At 46.4% G+C, this 21,656-nt stretch overlaps 1 protein-coding gene across 1 annotated transcript; it reads left to right on the top strand.

The window, feature by feature from the left end:
- Positions 1-1,193: 1,193 nt before the first annotated feature.
- LOC8050853 (putative ferric-chelate reductase 1) lies at positions 1,194-20,511 on the top strand. The gene is made up of 4 exons (XM_029987970.4): positions 1,194-1,370; positions 2,177-2,391; positions 19,397-19,610; positions 20,395-20,511. The coding sequence occupies exons 2-4, from the start codon at positions 2,181-2,183 to the stop codon at positions 20,453-20,455; spliced, it is 486 nt and encodes a 161-aa protein (XP_029843830.3). The 5' UTR covers positions 1,194-1,370; positions 2,177-2,180; the 3' UTR covers positions 20,456-20,511.
- The last annotated feature ends 1,145 nt before the right edge of the window (positions 20,512-21,656 follow it).

Below are 21,656 nucleotides of genomic sequence, written 5' to 3'. Positions count from 1 at the left end.
ATCGTAAATAGTATCTACGCAAAGTGCAAAAATTGTTGTACCGCAGCTTTTCTGGAAAGGTCTATTGTTATTGCGCCTATTAGTTTAGCCCAGGATAGATCGTTGCTAAAACAAACACCCAGATATTTCACATTAGTAATGTTCTACAAGTTCCTCGAAAGCAGTAGTCGATTACAAAAACAGTTGCTCTTGGTTAAAAGTAAACAATAAATTTGACTACTCGAATATTTGAGAAGAAATGTAATTGATCGTTATTTGAAAAATAAACATTACTTTTCCGATTACTTCTAATCTTCAAAACAAAAAACAGTTCTGCCGGTTTGACAACTAGTCTTTCGTACATTCTATTATTTTATTAAAATCACCCAAATATAAGTTACTTATAATATTTATTCACCAATTTCGATAAACCAACCTTTTACTCGGAGACTTCGTCTGAGTACTTCTTAGTAGGAAAGTTCTAAAAACAGAGGGTGCCGTTAGAAAGAAGAGGGTCGAATAGTAATGGTCACAAGTAATTTTAGTACTTCCAAAAGTAACCAAATTACTCTCGTGTTTACTTTCTAATAAATGTAATCACACGATTGTACCATTATATTTGAAAGTAATCGTTTACAACTAATTTGATTACTCCTAATTGTTATCTTACAAGTCTGGACATCAGTAACCTTATTTAAGGCAACACCGTCCAGCTCATATTTCGATAAGAATAGTTGCCTTTTGTTTTTTGAATATAACATACTTGCATTTATTAATATTTAGAAACATTTCCCACTTGCCACATCATGTCCTTACATTTTTTTAGGTCTAACTGATGTTAAAAATTTAGAGAATGGCAAAAAAAAATGTAAGCTTAGAAGAACGAATCTGACTACCTTTGGTATTTCAATTTATAGAAAGCAACAATTCCACACTGTCTAAGGATTCGAACATGTTTTTTTATGTTGTTCGCAGTCCTCAGAACGAACAAAAAAATTTAAATTATATTCACAATGACAAACGTAAGTAGTCGATTGAACTAAAACAAAAAAAAGTGTTGAATCATTATATTATAAGGAGTCCTTAACATTTTGCGTCCACTTTGACCTGATGTCGGACTGGTCGTCGCCTTTTCTGATATATGAGTCACTAAACTCTTCAGATTATCTCAGATTAGGAGTGCTTGATTATGAAAGCAATGGATCGTCTTACTTGAATCTATGCTCAAGCGGTCTTGGCACATAAAATGTACATTATCTACGATAGATCGTCCCGCAGTCAATGATAAAAGGGTTCACAAACTATTTAAGAGCTAGAGGCGTCTGAAATTCTAGGCCACGCAGCAACTCGGCATTTGATCTACTTCGTTGTCACCCATCCTTTGCAGACAGGTAAGTGCACCTTTAGAGGCAGCTTAATACATATTTAATTCACCTGACTGGAGTCCTAAGATAGAAGTATTTCTGAACGATCCACTTCCTCAAATGCGTAACTTCAAACTTATGCCGAGACTAGATCTCAACCGTTCAGCCATCACGTGACACTCTGAAGGGCCGTGATTGGCTCGTTCTGCGTCTTGCTTCGGCTCCTAGGGTTAGGAAAAGATAAAAGAAATATAGTGCGCTACATTTCTTTTGTCTCATCTAAGGAAAGGAGTCCGTTGCGGAAATAAAAAGCATCCGAAGTTAACTGCAAAAACCAAGGGAGCATGTGTTCTTCTGGAGTTTGGTTATATAAATTAGATGTAAAATCAAGGCTATCAGTTTTCAAAAATCAGTAGTCTTATACGCCACACTTCATATAGTATGTTCCATCTTCAACATGCAAGGTGACGTTAGCGTGAGCCAGCAGCACACATAGAGATCCGGAGCTGTTGCGTAGTCAGGACAAGAGGAGATGACATGTGCACATTGCCAAATGCAGCAATATGTCACCTTCCAATCTACGTCAATCACAGTGTAATGATGTAATTCGAGCCCTTAGATTTCGAGAAAAACCTTAGAACGGGGTAACTGCTTGTTCGCGCTAGCTGTCTCGCGCTAAACAACGTTTAATTTAATTCTATGACCTCAAGTTCACGCTGTACAAATTACTACCTTACCTGTAATATCTGAAGGAACATTAATATCATTAGCAGGGTTTGAACCCACTTTGTATTTTCTCGTCTTCCGATGAAAGCGTTTCTCTTGCCCTTCAGAAACATGATGACACTGAAGGTAGCAACGTCACTTGTCTTGGTCTTTCTGTCTGCTGGAATCTGCACGGGACATCCTGGTGGAGCTGACGACGAGGCCTGCGAAGACCTGCTACCGTCCCATGGACCCATTGCCGTGAACGCCGTTGAGCACCGCAACGAGCGCTACCATCTCGTCCAAGACAAAGAGGACTACAGGCCGGGCGATGTCATCACAGGTGCGCGTTCACAAATTTAATTTCTGGATAAATATTTTATTTTTGTTTAGATAAGAGAAGACGTTTTGATTTTGGTAGGGACTACCAAATAAATTTTTGCCGCTGAATAAATACTTCGCTCTCAAATATCCGCTGGGATTTCTGTGTAGCACTAAAGAATATTGCGTTTTACTCCTTTGAATAAATTAATTTTACACGTGCTAAGAGAATATATTTGGCGCCCGTACTACCTGCTGCTGCTACCAACACATTCTGTTTTTGTTATGTTTTGTTTTTGTTTTGTTTTTAAGAAAGAAAGTAGACTGTCAGTCTCCAGTGTACATGCAATCCACAGGTCAGCAAACGCTATTATTTTAACAAATGACTCACTTTTAGCCAATGACGGACCTCACCAGCAGCAAATTAAAGCGAGGGAATATCCAACGGCTTAACTCTAATGCACGTTTGTACTACTAAACTCCTCAAGAATTAAGCTGAAAATTAGTTTAATAATATTACGCTCTCCAAAGTTTAACAAGTAACTGACTTTCAACAGTCACTGCCTCGTTCGTTGCGGATCGAGCAACCGCATGGACGACAGTTTGAGGGTCGGAGGAATCACAAATTGTACCACGCCCCCTGCGACAAGAATTGCAACCACTGGAAGTAGAAACTAGTTCATTGCATCGTGCATGGCCAGCGGAAAGAGAGTCATAGACGTGAATTTACTTCCAGGCTAAGAAAGACATCTCCCTCAACATGGCGTCAAAAAATCACGAAATGTGTTTAAACTCTTTTTTATCATTAAAGGAAAACTCAGCCGAGTTTCTTTTTATTGTCTTCGATTTGGCTGGAAATCGGCAGATCGCATCAATAGCCCTCTCTCAGCTGATGGGCAAACTATTTTATTTAAAAAAGAAAAAGATTTATGTTCAGTTATTGATATTTAAGATTATGCCGATTGCAAGGGTTCCTGGAAGCGTCTCTCCTCTGGCAACAATGAAAAATTTCTACTTTTCCTTACCTGTGTACGTCACCGGCGGCAAAACGGACGAGCGACCCCGGCAGCCGCGAAGCCGCTTTTCGGGTAGCTCGAGAATATTGTTTTCGCGATCGAGATTAGTTTTTCGCAACTTCAAGGTTAGAAGTTCCTTTGCAAATCGGTAGCAATCTGTACTTGCGGTATTTTTTGTACAATCAATGCCGTAAAAAGCGTGTTTTTTACTTTTTTTTCATGAGAGAAAAGCCATGCCCGCTCTGGCAGCACTGGAGGCCAGCCACGTCAACGTGCTTTTGCGCGAACTGTGTGCTGTGTCGCATGACACAGTCTCGCTTATTCTCCGAACACTTTACAACCGCGTGCTAAGGGATGGATATCCTTCTGCAATTGTAACAGCTTCAAGAGTTGCAATCGTAGACTCAAGCCGGCCTGTGACCACTACTTTAAAACGTATAAAAGAGCCACAAACAACAAAGATGAAGTAAGATAACACAAGGCGCACTCGCAACTCTGTGTTATTATTAGAGAACAAGGTTGGGCAGAAATACTCAAAAATGTATTTGAAAATACCAACACTGAAATACATTAAATTAGTAGCTAAAATGCTGATTTTGAGATATATCTGTAAAAATGTATCGCGATACGTATTAGAAAAACATTTTAAGAAGAGGCAAAAAGTATTTGCAAATAGAAATACAGGAACACACTTTAGGGAGGGCAGAAATACAAATACAGAAATACTGATAGTGCAATACATTTTTAAAATTTGTTTGGGACGCCAAATGAGATGAAGCTTGAAGTTGGATGTTGAAGTTTTTGATCTTGAAATTACTTTACCGTAGGCTTGGCACTTTGCCTTTGAAGGTAGTGATTTCGGACGACGAGGAGTCTTCAATTGGTTCAAAAAAACGTTCCATCAAGGACTGACCGCGGTCCCTTCTCTGACATCCTGTCTGTCTGATGAGAGATGCGAAAAGACTTCGACCTCTAAATAAATTATATGTCATCCTAAATCACCACGCCCCTATCCAATAAGGACGCCCCTGTCAACATTTATCACATTACGTCACGGTAGAATGAACTGGCGCTCTTTATCTGTAGGTGTGGCCTTGAACATGAAACTTTAGCAGGCTGCTGTATGAAAGGACAATACGTACTTTCGTTATAGGTTACCTCGTTGAAGATCAAGCAGGCAGTGTCATTTGGATTTTTCGAGAATAGCGGACTACCTGAAGCATCCTGGAACACCTGTCTTATCTTCTCTTACGGTTGAAAAAACGATACCGTGGCATCCCTATTGTGGTCTTTCCAATCGACCCTCTGCCAACGAAGCATGGATCGCAGTCCCCAAGTTTTGTCTTGCGTACTCGAAATAGAGACCTCGTGGGTTGCAACCTGATATTGCCGGCACAGGTACGAGCTCTCTGAGAAACAGCGAGCTTGAGACGTGTCGCAGGTGTACGAAGTCTGGGTCGGCACAGCGAGGCCGCGTGTGACCTCCTTCCTGGGCTTCGAATCACCAGAGCAGCGGCTTACTCTCTCGTCGGCTGATTAGGTATTCTTGAGCCGTGCAATATTACGGGCGCAGCCGCAGGCGCATTCGAATATGTGTTGAACTTCACTGCGTGAGTTATTCTACTATTTCAAGTCAACCACCGCCAGGCTCTTGCTGCAACGGACTGTGACTCAGCTTTGCCAACTGGGTGTACTGTGTACGCTAAGGCAAGAGAGATGGTTATCGGCGGGCGTTGGATGCCAGCAAATAACTCAAGAAATTCCTGCCAAAAGGCATGCGGCAGAAGATGCTCTGACTTCACTGCGGAAATGTCACCTAGTTCGAGTCCCCGACTACGCAACACTTCTCAGAAGGGAGAAGAGGACGGATAGGAAAATAGTTTGGAGAATCGGAAGAAACCTTGGTCAGCATGGTAACAATTCCACAGCACCTCCTTAAACCTGGTGCCCTCAAAAAAAAAATGCGTTCGATTTTTTTTTTTGATGGGGGGGGGGGGGGGGGGTACTTACATTTCATTCTGATTGTATTGCGATACAAAGGAAGATTCAAAATGTATTCCGATGCAGGAATACAGGTACTGGTGAAAAAATGTATCGTGATAGAGAAATACAGATATGAAATGTATTTCTGAAATACTATCGCGATATATTTGCATCGCGATGCTGCCCAACCCTGGGAGATAATAACTATACTATAGGCCCATCACCTTGTTTAGTCATCAGCATGTCGATACAAATCATGCTTGATTTAATCGTGCTATTTTTACGCGATATCATTAAGGAGCTTGCGTCACAGAAAAGCCGGCTGCGGTGGCGTGACACGAAAATCTTGATTTGTCGATAGGGTCATGATGTTACAGCGACATGACCTCGAGCGGGAATTTCAAACACACGCTCACGGGAAACGTGACGTCACGTGTAATTAAAGTGATTAAAACATGACGCGTAAAACGATTCAAGGGTCACCTCAGTATCAAATAATTTACTTTTATAAAGTAACTCATTTGCTTGAAATGAAAATTTGAAGACTTTTAAACAGGGTACGGAACCACGAACCTTCGTTTGCTAGCCAGACGCGCTACTGACGAAGCCACGGAAGCCACTCGTGTCAGTTCCACTCTTTCCTGGTAGGGTGATTGATGCCTCATTTACGAACTCTACTCCTTTACCTGAATCTTTTTATGCCTCATTAACTTTAAAGAAAACACACGTGTGCGTAAGATAAAAAGTTCGAAGTTCTAAAAATCTATCTATGCTGCGCCCGAGAAGCTGGGAGCCGACAGCAAGACTAAGATTTTAGATACGTAGATGCTTTCTTCTTTTGGGTGGAGCAACTAAGAATCCTTTAAAGGATATTGTGCCTGAAATGATGCAAGTCTTTGGCGCATGCGCGAGTGTCCTGGAATTGACACATGAAACACTCACTGAAGGGAAGCTACAGTTATTGGACGTTTCACTTACGCTGCTTGTAGATCACATCTCTTGGGCTTGCCAGACGATATCTAAAAAGGGCATTCTACCATTTGAGTCGGCTCACACAAAACTAATTAAAAGAGGCACTGCCAACACGTTCTTGGAGGCCACTTTCAAATAATCCTGCAGACATCCTCTCCAGGATAACCTTGCGCTACAGAATGTTGGGCTGCAAGATTCGGGACTCCCACATGGGTGTTTAACGAAGTATCAGAACGTTTGATGAAAAAGTTAAGATGCACAAGAAAACCCGCCCGTGAGAGGCCCATTGTAAGACCCACTGTTATTCCGTACCTGCCCACTGTGTCCCGCAGTTTAAAAAAAAAATACAGGAAAACGATTATAGGTGCAACGCGATTGCTAAGCATATAAATCTGCGCTCGTTTCCAAGCCGTGTAAGCGTGTCTGCGTGGGCTAGTGGGATTCTCCTTTCGTCTGCCGAGGCGAACGGACGTGGAATCATGTGGTCCGTTGGAGCTCATAAAGCGGCAATGCCGTGCCGTGGTGATAGTGTCCTCAATCTACCAGAGGGTTAACGCTTTATGCTGCCGACGCTATCTTTTTACACGCTGACATCGGTGCGAGGCCCTAACGCTTCAAAGATTTCAGAGAACCCTTGAAGGAACTTGGTGTGTTGAAAGACGTAGCTGGCATGGGGGTGTTTCAAATGGGACACGTTTGGACGTCCGACTTAAGACGAGCATCGAAAAAGACTGTGATGAAGCCCGGCAAGTTCCAGGTGAAAGGTGGATGGTGCGTGCCCATAGACCAGGACCAACGTGAAGTTTGTCTCAAGCTCCACTGGGTGCCGTTCGACACGCCAAACGAAGCCCTCAAGAAAAAACTGGAGGACTTCGGCACGGAGAGAGACATAACCAATGAAAAGTGGCGTATTGAAGGGTTCGAAGACGTCAAATCAACAACCAGGATGGCCCGTCTGCTGCTGAAAGGGGGATGACTCTGGACCGCCTACCGCATAAGCTACGCGTCTACGGTGGGGCTGTCTTGTCGTCGTTCCGGGCCGTGCGCCGCTGTGCCTGCGAAGTCGCAGAACCGGCCACATTCGGCGAGACTTCAGGGTGCCTCGCTGCAGCAAGTGCCGTGGCTACGGTCACGAATGACAAGACTGTATCCAGTCGTATGCCCGTGCTGCTGGGAATCGTGGTGCAGTAGACGAGACAAACTAACTCGTGATGGATGAGGATGAAGCGGAGCAGGCGGCGACACCTTCGAAGCCTGCAGCGCCAACCCCGGTACCGAAGGCAAGTGCGTCTTCCGTGGAAGCCTCTGGACTTAGCAAGGAAACCAAGAGAAAGAAGGGGGTGAAAGAAGGAATTACAGCAGGTGCAGAGTTCACCGGGAATCTACCCGCGGCAACCTGGACTGATGCGAAGTCGCCTACTGCAGCGAGAGACGGCGAACTCCTCCCGGGGCAGAAACGACGGCGAATGCGGCGACAAAGCAAGACGCTCGGGGCAAGACCAACGAGGAGACACAGGACAGCGCCATGAACAACGACATGTCCTGGGACGTAATCGTTGAAAATAGAAGATTAGACGACGTGACAACAATCAAGGGCGAACTGGCACTTAGACGCCTAGACCGCCAGTGGAATGTAGTCGAGAAGAAGGGACACTACGAAGCGCGGAGTCGGTCGCCGTCGAGGACCCGCGGTGACCGGCTGTCGCAGTAAGGTGTAAGGTCCTTTTGTCTTTCCCGAGTAGAGCCCGCTTGATTGGTAGACCAAGACCATAAGCTCCTGTTTGCGCTGAAACGTAGGGTACTTCCTGCGGTCGGACTGCGTTTCGGTACCCTAAATGTGAGAGGGTTGTCAGCAAGACGGAGGCAATGTCAGTTTAGACGCGTCTTCCTAGAAAATGACTTGGGCGTAGTCGCCATTCAAAAAACAAAAATTGAGGGTGAGGAGCAGACGGCTCGCATGGTAGGGCAGTTTGACTCACGATACGATGTATGCGTGAGTCGTGCGGTTGGGAGGTCGGGGGGCGCCTGTTTGTTTCTGAAAAATTCTATTGGAATTACGGTCGAGGAGGTAGTCTCGCCAAAGGACGGGAGGTTCATCTACTGCGACTTTTGCTTGCTGAATCAAAAATATCGCGTCATGTACATTTATGCCCCAAACTCCGAAGCTAAGCGGCGGGTGTTTTTTCGAAGAGATCTCTGAACATTTAAAGTGTGAAAGGCTGTTCGTCGTGATGGGAGACTTTGACTGCATATGTGCGTCTGAAAATAGGGCGGTACCTAGTCGATGGAGGGACAGCAGCGGCGGGTATGGAATGAGCGCTGGCGTCACGAGGGTCAGCGGCACCCGGGGCGGTAGCCCGCCGCGACACCCCCCTCCCCTATCGCGTGGCCCGCCGCGATACCCCCCTGAGCGCCGCACCCGGGCCGGTCCGCCCCCCCCCCCCCCCCCCCCCTTGTGACGCCACTGGGAATGAGATCTTAAGTGAGCATGACTTGGTTGAGGTGGTGCACTGCGGGACAGGCGAGAAGGGTGTGAAGTTCACCTATTTTCAAGGAAACAGCCACGCGAGGCTAGACAGGGCGTACGTCTCTGTCGAGCTTCTCCTGGCGTGCGAAGCCTACCGCGTTGATCACGTCTGCTTTAGTGATGATTGCTTGGTGACGTTCGGGTTGGGAGCTAAGAAGAAAGAACGTCCCTGACTTAAATGGGAAAGTTGGAAAATGAACACAAAACTTCTTGAGGATGAGGCGTTCAACAACATGCTTCAAAGAAAGCTGAACGCAAGATGATATGCGCTGAATGGAAACCTTTTAAAACAGGGAATTAAAATGGATGCAATCGAAAGGTCGGGTGTGTTGAAGCACGATAGAGCTAGAGAAGCAAAGCAACTGCGGGAGACTCTGCAATTGCTGGCACTTGAAGAGTGCAAATCTCCCGGATCATTTATTGAGGACCCATAATTAACATAAAGAACAAACTACAGGTCAAAGGTTCCTAGCAATATAAAGGTACAATATTACAAGCACGAGCGGCAAAGTTTCTCGCGGGCGAAATGCCAACAAAAACAAGCGTTAGCGACGGAAAAGAGGCACGCCCGTGCCAGCGAAATCGCTGATATAGATTGTCAAGGGAACACTACTAACGACCCTGAGAGGACCGAGCGGGCTTTTGTCGAATACTATGAGTGCTTGTTGAATCATAGAGCCCCAAAAGAAGTCGGTTTTGAAGTCGAATGTTTGTTGTCTTTACCGAAGATTAGCAGCGAGATACGGGAAAGCATAGAAGAACCGATAAGTCTTACGGAAGTTGAAAAAGCCATCGAGGAACTCTAAACCGGAAAGTCGCCGGGACCGCTTTTTTCTCTTTCCGTCTGAGTGCCGCTTTTTTCAACAAGGTTAGGAACGACGTTGCCAGTGTATTATTAGAAGTCTATCGCAAGTGTTATGAATGTAAAATCCTCCCACCTTCGGTCACGTACACACATACAGTCATAATCCCTAAGAATAACGATCCGATGAAGCTGCGTAATGTGACAAATTATCGACAAATAACACTGGCAAATGTTTACTATAAGGTCTTAATGAAACTTCTTACTGAGAGGATTCAAAGGGTGATTACTGAAAGAGTGGGGGAACATCAAACCCGTGGGATCAAGAGACGTACAATAATAAATAATATAGACATTGCCCGGAGTGTGCTGGAGCTGTGCGACGCCAATTACCGGAAGGTCGCATTGCTTCAAATTGATCTTGAGAAGGCGTTTGATCGGGTGTCACATGACATTGCTTTTACCATATTGTATCACGTCGGAGTGGGAACTGTTATATTTGAGGGCATAGAAATGGCGTATAGAAACTGCTTGACCAGCCTTGTAGTTAACAAGCATATCACCCGCCGTATCTCAGTATTGTCATCTCTGCGGCAAGGATGTCTGCTTTCTCCATTATTGTTCGCCATTTTTCTGGAACCCTTCTGCCGGAGTGTTATAAAGAGTCAGAATATTTGTGTTTTTTTTTAAAGCCGTGTGAAGTTAAAATTTTGCCATACGTGGACGACGTCGTTATTTTTTGTAGTGACCGTGAGAGCGTCATGGCGGCGGTCCATCTGACAAGGAAGTACTGTCACCAATCCGCATGCGCTGTAAACTGAGCGATATCGTTAGGGATTTGGCATAACCACTGGGACGCGGTTCCGCGGGTGTTCAAAACTGTTCAGTGGTCTAGCGAGCCTGGGGTGTAGTTGGGAGTGCCTATAAATAATTATCACCAAAACAGCGAACTTTGGCGAAACCGAGAAGATTAGGGTCAAGGTGACGAATTGGAAGGGGGGGAGAGGCATGATCTTTCCATTTTTGTGAGAGCCACGGTGTGTAATCTGTGCCCTGTGGCAAAACTGTGGTACCTGTTACAGGTGTTACACTGTTCTCGCGACCATCCTTAGCGTATGCACCGGGTTCTTGATGTATTTATATGGAATTCAACGTGGGAACGGACTAACCGTGATAATCTCTTTCGTGGCTTAAGGTCAGGGGGCCTCAGCTTGGCCCATCTATTTCTAAGAGAGCTAGTGTCAGGATTCCTTTTTATGCGGTACCACGTTGACCTTTTTTTCGCACAGTCATCCAAGTAAGATTGGTTAACGACTTGCCGGAGTTCATTGTTTCTTCCTGTGACACTTACGAAGGCAGAGTCCCTGGATATCACGAGGAGGTTGTCTGTGTATCGATTTCTTTGTGTACGCTTTTCAATGGAGTACTTGTGTACGGTGACACGGAAGTGACTGTCACGAGATCTTCTTGGTTGTTTATTTCCTATCCCACTGTACCGTTCAATGTATCAGGATAGCGCAGACCGGGACGTGCTGTGCCGCGTAAAACAAATGCTAGTACTTGGGTCGGTAAAGACCTTTTTTATTTAACTACACACCGACACCTTGCCCGTTAAAGCCTGGTTGATCGGAAAACGCATGTCGGTGCCTTGGGGTGAGAACTGCTGTCTATGCAAGATACCGGAGACTGTGGAACACGCGTTCCTCGACTGTTGGGACGCTATCCGGTTTTCGGACGTCCTCCAACGCACGCTCAAGAAAGACCTGCCGCTTACGGCCCGTGGAATTCGGTTCTTTTCAATGGAGAACAATGTCTTCCCCTACGACCTCGTCATGTTGCTCGGTCTACACGCCATATGACCAATTTGGGGGTTTTACTTGCCAAACCAACGACGGGCATCTGGCACGCCCCAGCGGAGGACTGAGGATTCGTTTGGACCATCTGGGGATCTTCTGACGTGCAACCGAAAGCTCGGTTGCACGGTACACGCCATATGGAAGTGTCGCATGGCAGTTCGCCATGGGGATCTAGATGTCCGCCCGGTACGCCTCTAATTCATCGAAAATGTCCACTTGGTATTTTTCGTGTGCCAGAAAGTGTGCCGGGACTTGGAATGGTTGCCCGTATTTGAGAGGCTGACAAAGATTAGAAAATTTTAGCTCTTTGCACCGCCTGGTGGAAGTCAGACAGGCGGCGTTTTAGACCCATAAACGTGGCCAGTGACCACTCATGCATTTTATTCGATTAAGTGAATGTGTAATCACGACGATTTGGTGCTCGGTTTTATGCATGCTCGTCACAGTATGGCAATAAAGAAAAAAAAAGTGTCTGCGTGGGCTAGTCGGTAGCGTGTCTGGCTCGCAGCCGAAGGGTCGTGGATTCGAGTCTCGCTTCCGCCTAAAATTCTTCGATTTTCTTCTCCAAGGCAAGGGAATTGTTTTATCAAGTGAAATCATCCGAGACATGCGGCGGTTTTTAATTCGGATTACATGTCATGATTTAATCACTTTCATTCCCCGCGTGGCGTCACGTTTCACTTGAGCGCTGTGGGTTGTTAGAAATTTCCGCGTGAGGTCATGTGGCTGTGACGTCATGATGTCACAGCCCGTGGCCAATTCCGGATTTTCTCGTCCCGCCGGCGCCGTAGTTTTCTCGGTGCCGAATAAAAATTAGGCACGTCCCATGGGCCTATATTATGTATGTTTTTTGGGGGATAATTAACAGTCGCGAGTGCGCTTTGTGTTGACTTACATCTTCGTCCTGGTCGTTTTCAGCGCTTTTATGGTTTTCTTTTTTTTTTTTCTTCTTTTTTTTCAATGCGGGAGCGTTGGAACCTTCGTTTGGACGAAAACGCCAGAGATGACTTTCGTTTGTCAGCTATCGCGTGCGACGCTCCCATTCGTCGGAAGCGCTGACATGAGCACGCGTCACTCTTTCCCTCTCTCCCCGGCGCTGACAAACTGACAGACATTGCGGGGTTTGGTTCAAAACGAGCCCTTCCGTTTTCGGCGAAGTCACGCTCACAGCTGGCGCGGAGGCGTATATCCGATCGCTTGGACACCCAACGCGGCGAGGGAAAAAAAGAGGGACACGAGGACACCCTATAGCAACGGCGCTCACGCTGGATTGAGTGCTCGGTAACGCGCGAGAACTTGGATTTTGGATTCGGACTGCGGGTGTATCACTGGACAGCGTGTTAACCCGCCCCCCCCCCCCCCCCCCCCCTGCGTTCACGCCTCTTCGTGGCGACAGTCTGCGGCTGTTCATTAACCCAGTTGGCACCCCCGTAAAAGCCGCTTCGCGGCGTCCAGCTGGCAACCTAGCCCCCCTGTCGCCCATACACCTAAATGGAAAAGGAGCCCCACGCCATTTAGTTCAACAAAATTTCGTCAACATTCGTTTTTTTTGTGTGTGTGTGTTAGTTGTAAATAAGAAATGTCGTAAATATCGCCAAATGTTTCAAAAAAAAAAAAAAAGATCGAGAAAAAAAATGAAAGCCGCTTACAACTCCCTGTAACGCCGAATTAGAGCGCAGCTCTTGAGGAGGAGGAGGGAAGGGCACTGGGGGGGGGGTTAAACTAACCAGGGGGGGGTCACGTTACCTTGGGGGTCACGTGACCCCCAATGCCGATGATGTCATCACTGACGTCACTGATGACGTCATCAGTGACGATGACGATGCGGGTACCGATGACGTCATTAGTGACGTCACTGATGACTTCACCAGTGATGATGACGATGACGATGCGAATGTCGGTGACGTCATCAGTGACGTCGCTGATGACGTCATCAGTGATGATGACGATGACGATGCGGATGCCGGTGACGACATCAGTGACGTCACTGATGACGTCATCAGTGATGATGACGATGACAATGCGGATGTCGGTGACGTCATCAGTGATGATGACGATGACGATGTGGATGCCGGTGACGTCATCAGTGATGATGACGATGACGATGTGGATGCCGGTGACGTCATCAGTGATGATGACGATGACGATGTGGATGCCGGTGACGTCATCAGTGATGATGACGATGACGATGCGGATGCCGGTGACGTCATCAGTGATGATGACGATGACGATGTGGATGCCGGTGACGTCATCAGTGATGATGACGATGACGATGTGGATGCCGGTGACGTCATCAGTGATGATGACGATGACGATGCGGATGCCGGTGACGTCATCAGTGATGACGATGACGATGTGGATGCCGGTGACGTCATCAGTGATGATGACGATGACGATGTGGATGCCGGTGACGTCATCAGTGATGATGACGATGACGATGTGGATGCCGGTGACGTCATCAGTGACGATGACGATGACGATGTGGATGCCGGTGACGTCATCAGTGATGATGACGATGACGATGTGGATGCCGGTGACGTCATCAGTGACGATGACGTCATCGGGGGGTCACGCGACATCGGCGGGGGTCACGTGACCTCGAGGAGGGGGCCACGTGACCTCAGGGGAGTCACGTGACTTCGGGGGGTCACGTGACCCCCCACGAGGTCACGTGACCTTGGTGGGGGGCTCGCGCGGTGCATTATGGGACATTTCCCATGATGCACCGCGCGGTTACGCCGACGGCGACGGCGACGGCGACGGCGACGCCGACGCCGACGGCGACGCCGCTCAAGCCGGAAACGGGCCCCTAAGAGCTGCGCTCTAAAAAAGTAAGCCCACACTGTGGGTCGAACCGGGGGTCCGCTGCTTATATGACAAGCACCTTACCAGAGAGCTACGCTACCGCAGGGCAAACTCGTTGAAAACGCTGCCCATGTTGACGGCGGCAGCGTCTCTCTCCACGAGCAAGCCATCCGCCGTGAGCCGTTGCTAGGGTGTCTATCCTTGCTAGAGTGTCCTCCTCTCCCTCTCTTTTTTACCCTCGCCGCGTTGGGGGTTCTGGGGATCGGACTCGCGGTGCGGAGCCAGAGGGGAGGCGGCGCCACGCAACACCTCCTAGATAACAAAGCCGTAGTGCTGAATGAGATGGCTTCAACAGAAAAGGCCAACGCTAGACACAGATTCGAAAAGAGTGCTGCGTCAGCGCTTGGCTTCGAGTCAAGTTTGAGCCGAACGGTGACGCAACCGTCGTATCCAATCTGTGCCCATCTTTGGCCTTCTCGACACCCCCTCATTCAGCACCCCGGCTTTGTTATTATGTAGGAGGTGGTGCGCTGCGCCGTGGTTGAATGAGGGCGTACTCCACTGATCTCTATTTTAGTAGGCTGGATCGCGGATCGGGAGCCCGTTAGTGTCGCCACCGGCGGCCATTGCTTGACCCCAGGCAATACACGCAAGTCTATGGGAGAAACGCACAGAAGTAAGAATATTGAAGCGCGTACGCTGTGCGCGGAGGCGAGTATTTTATGGTACGCTGCGATCCTTATGTTGGGTGTTGGGAGATCGAATCGGTATTCGTCAAACGTTGGGTCGCCGAATAAAAAACTCAAACGTACCGGAGCACCTACGGCTGAGCTGGCAAGCTTGCTCTCGTAGTGGAGTAAACAAAGGAACTTGCCGTCAATGAGACCATCCTCAGGGAAGCCCAAATGTTGATGAATGACGAAGAAGTTCCATCTCGACAACGGCTTTCCGAGAGTGAGCGAATTCCGCGTAGCAAAGCCTTCAAGCTTGTCGTCTGCTAAACCCAACTAAACGAAACCGCCACCGACTCCGCAGTAACTCTAGGTAACTCGCCTCATTAAGTTGTTCTCCAGCGGAGTCACTCTCGACCACAAAATATTTATTTATAAGAATCGCGAGGGCTGTTGGTTTTAATGTTTGTACGCCAGCTATTTGACGGGCTTATTGAAAAGCATCCAAAAAGTTTCAGTGCCGACCACAGCTTAGAAACGGGGGGAAAACGGCACTTTTTCTTGTTTTTTCTATTTTGTCCCATGCATTGGCTGGTGTCAATCAATGGCCGCCAGTGGCGACACTCGGCCCCAGCTGCCGAGGCTGCGGTCCGCGATCCAGCCTACTACAATAGAGATCAGTGGCGTACTCAGTTGCCACTCTGCCGTCGCCGGTTTTCTTTCCTCTGGGTTTTCGTAGTAGCAGTGTGTGAACTGGAATGTGTAGTTAAAACGATAGATGCGGATCACTCCAGGAGTGATATGGATGCGGTTCTTTCAGCGAGTGGGATGGATGTGGTTCTTTACACAAGTGATATGGACGACCGTATCCAACGGCGTTCACGTGCTCTGACAGGCAGAGTACAAAACGGGAGGGGGGGGGGGGGGGGGGGGGGGGGGAAGGGGAGAGTGATTACAGCAAGATTTATTGGTGCATTCTTTGGGAATCAGTTTGTATTACCCTTGGGAAACGCCACACATGTACCCCTTTGGGAAACGCTAACACTGAACAAGTAACGGAACCAAGAGAAAGCCAAAAGAAAAATTCTGAAGAGGTCAGCGTTAGCGTTTCTCAAAGTGGAGCGTGTCTGGCGTTTCCAATGGCCGTGCTAACGCATACCCGAAGAATCCACAAATGCATCTTCCTGTATATTTTTTTTTACTATGAACAAACTAGCCTAATTACCCACTTTAGTATGACAACTAAATTCGCCCAAAGAGAAGCGCTAATATTATAAAGAAAAAATTTTCGCCATCTCAGTCTAGTCGACATTTGGCTCATTCCCATTTGTATCTCACAACTGCCTGAGTACTTTTTTTATATATACGCTTTCGCAGTTTTAGACATTGAATCCAGCTTGGGCTACTCTCGGAGTTCCAATCATACGGCCGATCTGTTGAAAGCGAGAAGTGAAACACCTAAAAGAAGTTCTTAGTTTAGACATGACTTTCGACACACTGATATTCGTGTCTGGTATTACAGAGGTTTAGGGAGCAGGTGTTGAGCTCCGTTAATATACGACAGATCCGTGGCCTGGTCTGTTTGTCAAATGGTTGGAATGCAATTTTCTCCTGCAGAAGAGGTGGTGAAAGCTTCTCTTTTGTGTTCTATAGCAGAGAAATGTTATATAGAGTTGAACATTGTTCTCTAAGCTATTACTGAAGGAAGTATGAAAAAAATTAGCCTCTCCCCCCTGTGCATTTGTGGATGAGTTTGCGATCTCTCTGCGTTCTACGCACTTTCGCATCTTTAAGAAAATATTCTTTATTTGAAATGACTATTTCATTTGTGCATTTTATACGCCTTTTATTGCACCTTGATGTTTAGCTTAGCTGTCGCCCAGATTTTTTTTAGCACGGTGTTTATGATAGTAACCTGCCTTCAGGCCTACGAGAGTGCGGTTCATTCTAGACCATACATTTCAATGTTTCCGAAAATCAAAGTCTACATGTGTTAGGTCACAGCTCGGTACAGCCATGTTCGTGCTTTCGAAGGCAATGAAATTACGCGCCACACGCACGAACGCTGAAAATGGCACCGACAAGAAGCACTGTTCTGGAGTGCTCTGTAGATCCTTTGCTGAATTATCCAAGCACCAAAGAGAATGTGCACGCTACAAGAAGTGTGAGACGGACTGTCTTCTGCAACAATAACTTCCCCAAGAAAAAACTTAAAACAAGTGGCACGCTTTTCTAGGTAAGACGAGCGTGTGGGGTACATGTACCTACATTCCGAGCATTCCTCGTGGTGCTTGGGTAATTTGTAAAAAAAAGCTTCATGGCGTGGCTCCTCGACCCTTTTCTGCAAGCGTAATTACTTGCTTCTAATAGAAGAAGAACGGATTCCGGCCAGCGATTTCCCGAAACCAGCGAACACGGCTTGAGTGTATACCGAGTTGCAAATACATTTTGCTCAAAATCACAATGGCTCTCGTTTTTTTTTTTGTTTTTTTTTTAATAATTTAGCACGTAGACTAAGGTAATATTTTCTGCAAATCGATATTATCAGCAGCTTCGAATAGCACAAGCCCCTGTTTTATCACTGTTATACGCGAAAAAGGCGGGCGCGATAATGTGTCAGAGTGTCGGCTGCGCGCCTCTCTTCCAACCGGTGACGTCACGTGTGGAATGCGGGGAAAACTGCGGAAAAACTAGAAAAAACGAAGTTTCGGTTTCGGTTGCAAACGAGACAGAAATTGTTTTAGTTAACTAGAGTGAATCTGGGGAACAAGACAGTAATTTGGAATCCAGAAGACCGAACATTCAACGAAAAAGAGCTATATATACGACATACAAGCAAGGGGGTTATGGTAACGCCCTCTTTATTAGTGTACTTTGAGCTCTTGGATATTTTATCTTAATCCGCAATACTTTTTTATGTGGTCATGCTACACTTCATGTTTCGCGCTTTGGCAGTTCATAGCATGGGCAGAGTATCCCAAAGTGATTACCTTTGAGAGCTCAGCTGTTGTTTGATATATCATATTTCTCGCTTTGGCAGTTCATAGCATGGACAGAGTATCCCACAGTGATTACCCTTGAGAGCTCAGCTGTTTGATATATATTTATTGAAATGAGTGAAACCTTGAATTCTGACATTATTAAATAATGTAAATGACCTTAAAAATTTCCATGAGCAATAAACCATATGCTACAAGGCAAATGAAATCGTTGGAATTTACAAAGACACCCTAAATGTCCCAATTTCTGTTCAAGACTGTAACCATATCATAAAGGAACACGTTTTCCACAATGAATAAATTACAGTTATAATAAAAAAGCGGTATGTGTCGTGCCAACAAGTTTCGAGAGACGCGGAAAGAAGCTGAGAGGATCTAGCGGCAAATTCCACTGGTCGTTTTCGGGCGCGCCGGGATCAGTAGACCAGATCCGAGATGGAGCAAGCTATCCGAACAGAGTCGCTCCGCCTCCGGATACCATGTGGAACATGACTACTTCTCCTGGATCGGTGCATGCCTTCCCGCCATTTACCTTCCCGGGAATCCCGTTCCCGCGGTCCATAATCTCGAAACACATGTTTTCTCAATCGCGACGCTAACAACAGGTGTTCAGCGCGCGAGCAAGGTTAATCACGATAAATATGTGTGTCCTCAAGCGATGAGCATCGACGTACCCCACTTGCATCTTCAGAATACTTGTAAACGATGTTATAGTTCGTCTTGATTTTCGGCTCCTTCTGCGGAGGTTCGAGGAGGAAGTCGAATTCATGCTGGACACAGAAGCAATCCTTTTCGTCGTTTATACTCGACCCGCTGGTGCTGGAGAAGCTACTTGAGTTGAGCAATTTGACGACGAACTGTCATCAAGCAGCAGCAGCAGTAAAGAGGACGGCATTCTCGAGCTGCCATGAGGAATTCTTCTGAGACGAGATGCTCTGCGAGCAAAGAAGTCACGTGTGCGCGCTGAGGACAGGCCAGGCTGGCTTCAGGTTGAATCCCCCGAAATCGGCGGAGCCACTCTTCTCGGATCCGCATCGAGATCAGGAGTGGGAGCCGATCCAAAACGACGAATGGAACACGTCCGTCTCGATCCCGGCCGCCCCATGAAATAGGCGCTGTCCAGAAAAGTCGATCCCGGCGTGCTCCAAAACGACCAGTTTAACTTCGCCATTAGAAAATCATTTTATTACGCCCGTACTTCGAACTCGTTATCTCCTTCTATGCGTGTGCTCCCTATCAAGGTTTTTTTTTTTTTTTGTACAATAAGTTATAACGAGTTCATATATTTTGGCTGCTGCGGACTCTGCATTACAACGAGAACTGTGCACGCCCGTATCATATCTGGGATGTATTCAAAGATGTACCGCATGGAGGCTTAAGTACATTCCGTGCGCAGTGACGCTGTCCTCGGAGGTTTCTCCTTTCAAGGGGTTCCTGATCAAGGCTTTCGACGAGAACGAGAAGGGCGTGGGATCCTTCAGGAGCACCGGACCGGATTCGAGGGCATACAGCCACTGCGCTGGAATCACGCACACCTGGAGGAACCTGAAGAAGAGGGTCGTCGTCCAGTGGCTGGCTCCAGAGGACAGGTCCGGGAAGATCCACTTCAAGTAAGTTCGCCTGACATAAGCATGGACTGGCTGGAAAATCAGCACAGCCGCAGGTATTTCACTCGACACCCGCATTTTTGCTTCTATTTTTACATTCGCTTACACCCAATGAATGATACTGTAGTTCCTTAGTAAAGCAAATGATACCGGGTCCTGCGAAAACTTTCACTATTTTGTAAACCTAGGATGCCTGAGAGAAATAAAACTCTTTAGGAACTAACTCCCAGCCATGCCGAGCGTTAGGAATTGCAGAAATCACAAAAATTAATAAACTACTTGCCTATAATTTACTAGTTCCCTTTTTAATTAGTGCAAATAAATATATAGTTCAAAATAGAAACTTGCTGAGCGTCATCGAAAACCACAAAATCCTTCAAATTTAGGACGACTTAAAGCACCCGCTAAGCACCCGGTAAGTTACCACCTCTGCAGGAGGGGCGGGGCCGGGGATGGGCAAACGCGGACAATAAATTGCGACCTAAGTCTTTCACATAACAAAGACTTTTCGGCGCTCACTAGTGGCGCGATTGGTGTTTGCGATCAAAATCTTTTTTTCCACTTGTAGGCTCCGATTCGCGAAGGTAGAACGAACTTTTATCCGAGGTTTGAAAAACCAACGAAAAAATAAGTTACATAATCAAGCAACGTACCGCCATTACGCGGCCGCCACTACGCACGCCGTATTGTTTTTGGCGTCAAGACGGCTGGTGCTTTTAGTTTATCACATATTCCATGGAACTAGCCACCACACACGGAGACTGTATTTATTGTCTTTCTGTTTCAGGGTCACGGTCGTCAAACAACTAAATTACTTCGTCCACGCCATTCCAAGCACGTTGGCTTAACCCGGCCCAACGTTTGTACAGAATAACCAACGAATAAACACCAATCTTTCTTTTTATCCTCGTGACTGCAAAGATTACCGGAAATGGGGGTGAAAATTATATCTTCTCCACATTGTTTACAAGCATGCAGCACATGAAATGAACGCATGCAGCCAGAGAAGAACTGTCGCTGGTGCTCTGAGATGCCTGCAGATCGGCTTCGCCGTGCTCTTTATGAAAGCCCACACTCTAAAAAAAAAGGCGTCATCTTAACACTTTTTGGAGTGTAAATGGTTTGTCGCAGAATCCACCCTTTTTGAGAGTTAGGGTTACTCTTCGAAGGAAGGTGTTGACTTTACTCTTTTAAGAGTAACAAGGAGTTACTCTTGACAAGAGTTACAATTACTCTTCAAAACGAGGTGTTGACTTTACACTTTTGAGAGTAACAAGGAGTTACTCTTGTTGAGAGTTAGTGTTACTCTTTTCTAGGGTAAGGGTTACTCCTTGAAATGAGGTGTAAAATTAACACTTTTGAAGAGTAGCATAGACTCCTACAGGTGGTGTTGTACATACCCTCGAAGCGAATGTTGTGGCTACTCTCTTAGGTGCAAATAGAACAACTCTAATGAGTGGTCAAGGCTACACTCTCATGCCAAGAGTTATTTTAACACCCTCGTAAAGGGTAACTTCAGCTCCATAAGAAGTGTTAATTAAGCTCTACGTCAAAGCTAAAAGTACACTCTGTTAGGTGTTATCTTTTCCCTTTCATGTAGTGTGCCTGAACTCTATAGAAGGGCTAACAAAGAGCTTCCAAGACATTGAATCCCTTAAGCAAGGTGTTTATTTCCCTCGAATATGGGCATTTCTTGTTCACAGCTACAACACTCCGCAATGCACGGATGCGAATGTCCGAAGAGAATTCTGCATGTGCTCACAGGACGATGGATTGTAGGAACGGGTGGAATGCAGCACGAAGCGTGTTGCTTGAGCCTTTTCAGAGGGTGCCCATACAGGCCCTCATACAAGGTCGAGTGAAAACAGTAATACGGTGCTCGTTAAAAAAACAGATTTTAATGTACATGTAAAAAAATACACTCATTTAAGATCTCAATCTTCCAGTTTTGAAATGAAATCTAGTACCAAGAATGACTTGGTCTTGTAGGTCAAGCCAATGGAGTTGCCAATCACAGCAAGTGACCGGGATGCTTTTGGACAGCAGGAA

This window comes from Ixodes scapularis, unplaced genomic scaffold (assembly GCF_016920785.2).
Source record: "Ixodes scapularis isolate PalLabHiFi unplaced genomic scaffold, ASM1692078v2 ptg001092l_1__unscaffolded, whole genome shotgun sequence".
Taxonomy (NCBI): domain Eukaryota; kingdom Metazoa; phylum Arthropoda; class Arachnida; order Ixodida; family Ixodidae; genus Ixodes; species Ixodes scapularis.
This window is presented reverse-complemented; position numbering and strand designations above follow the sequence as displayed.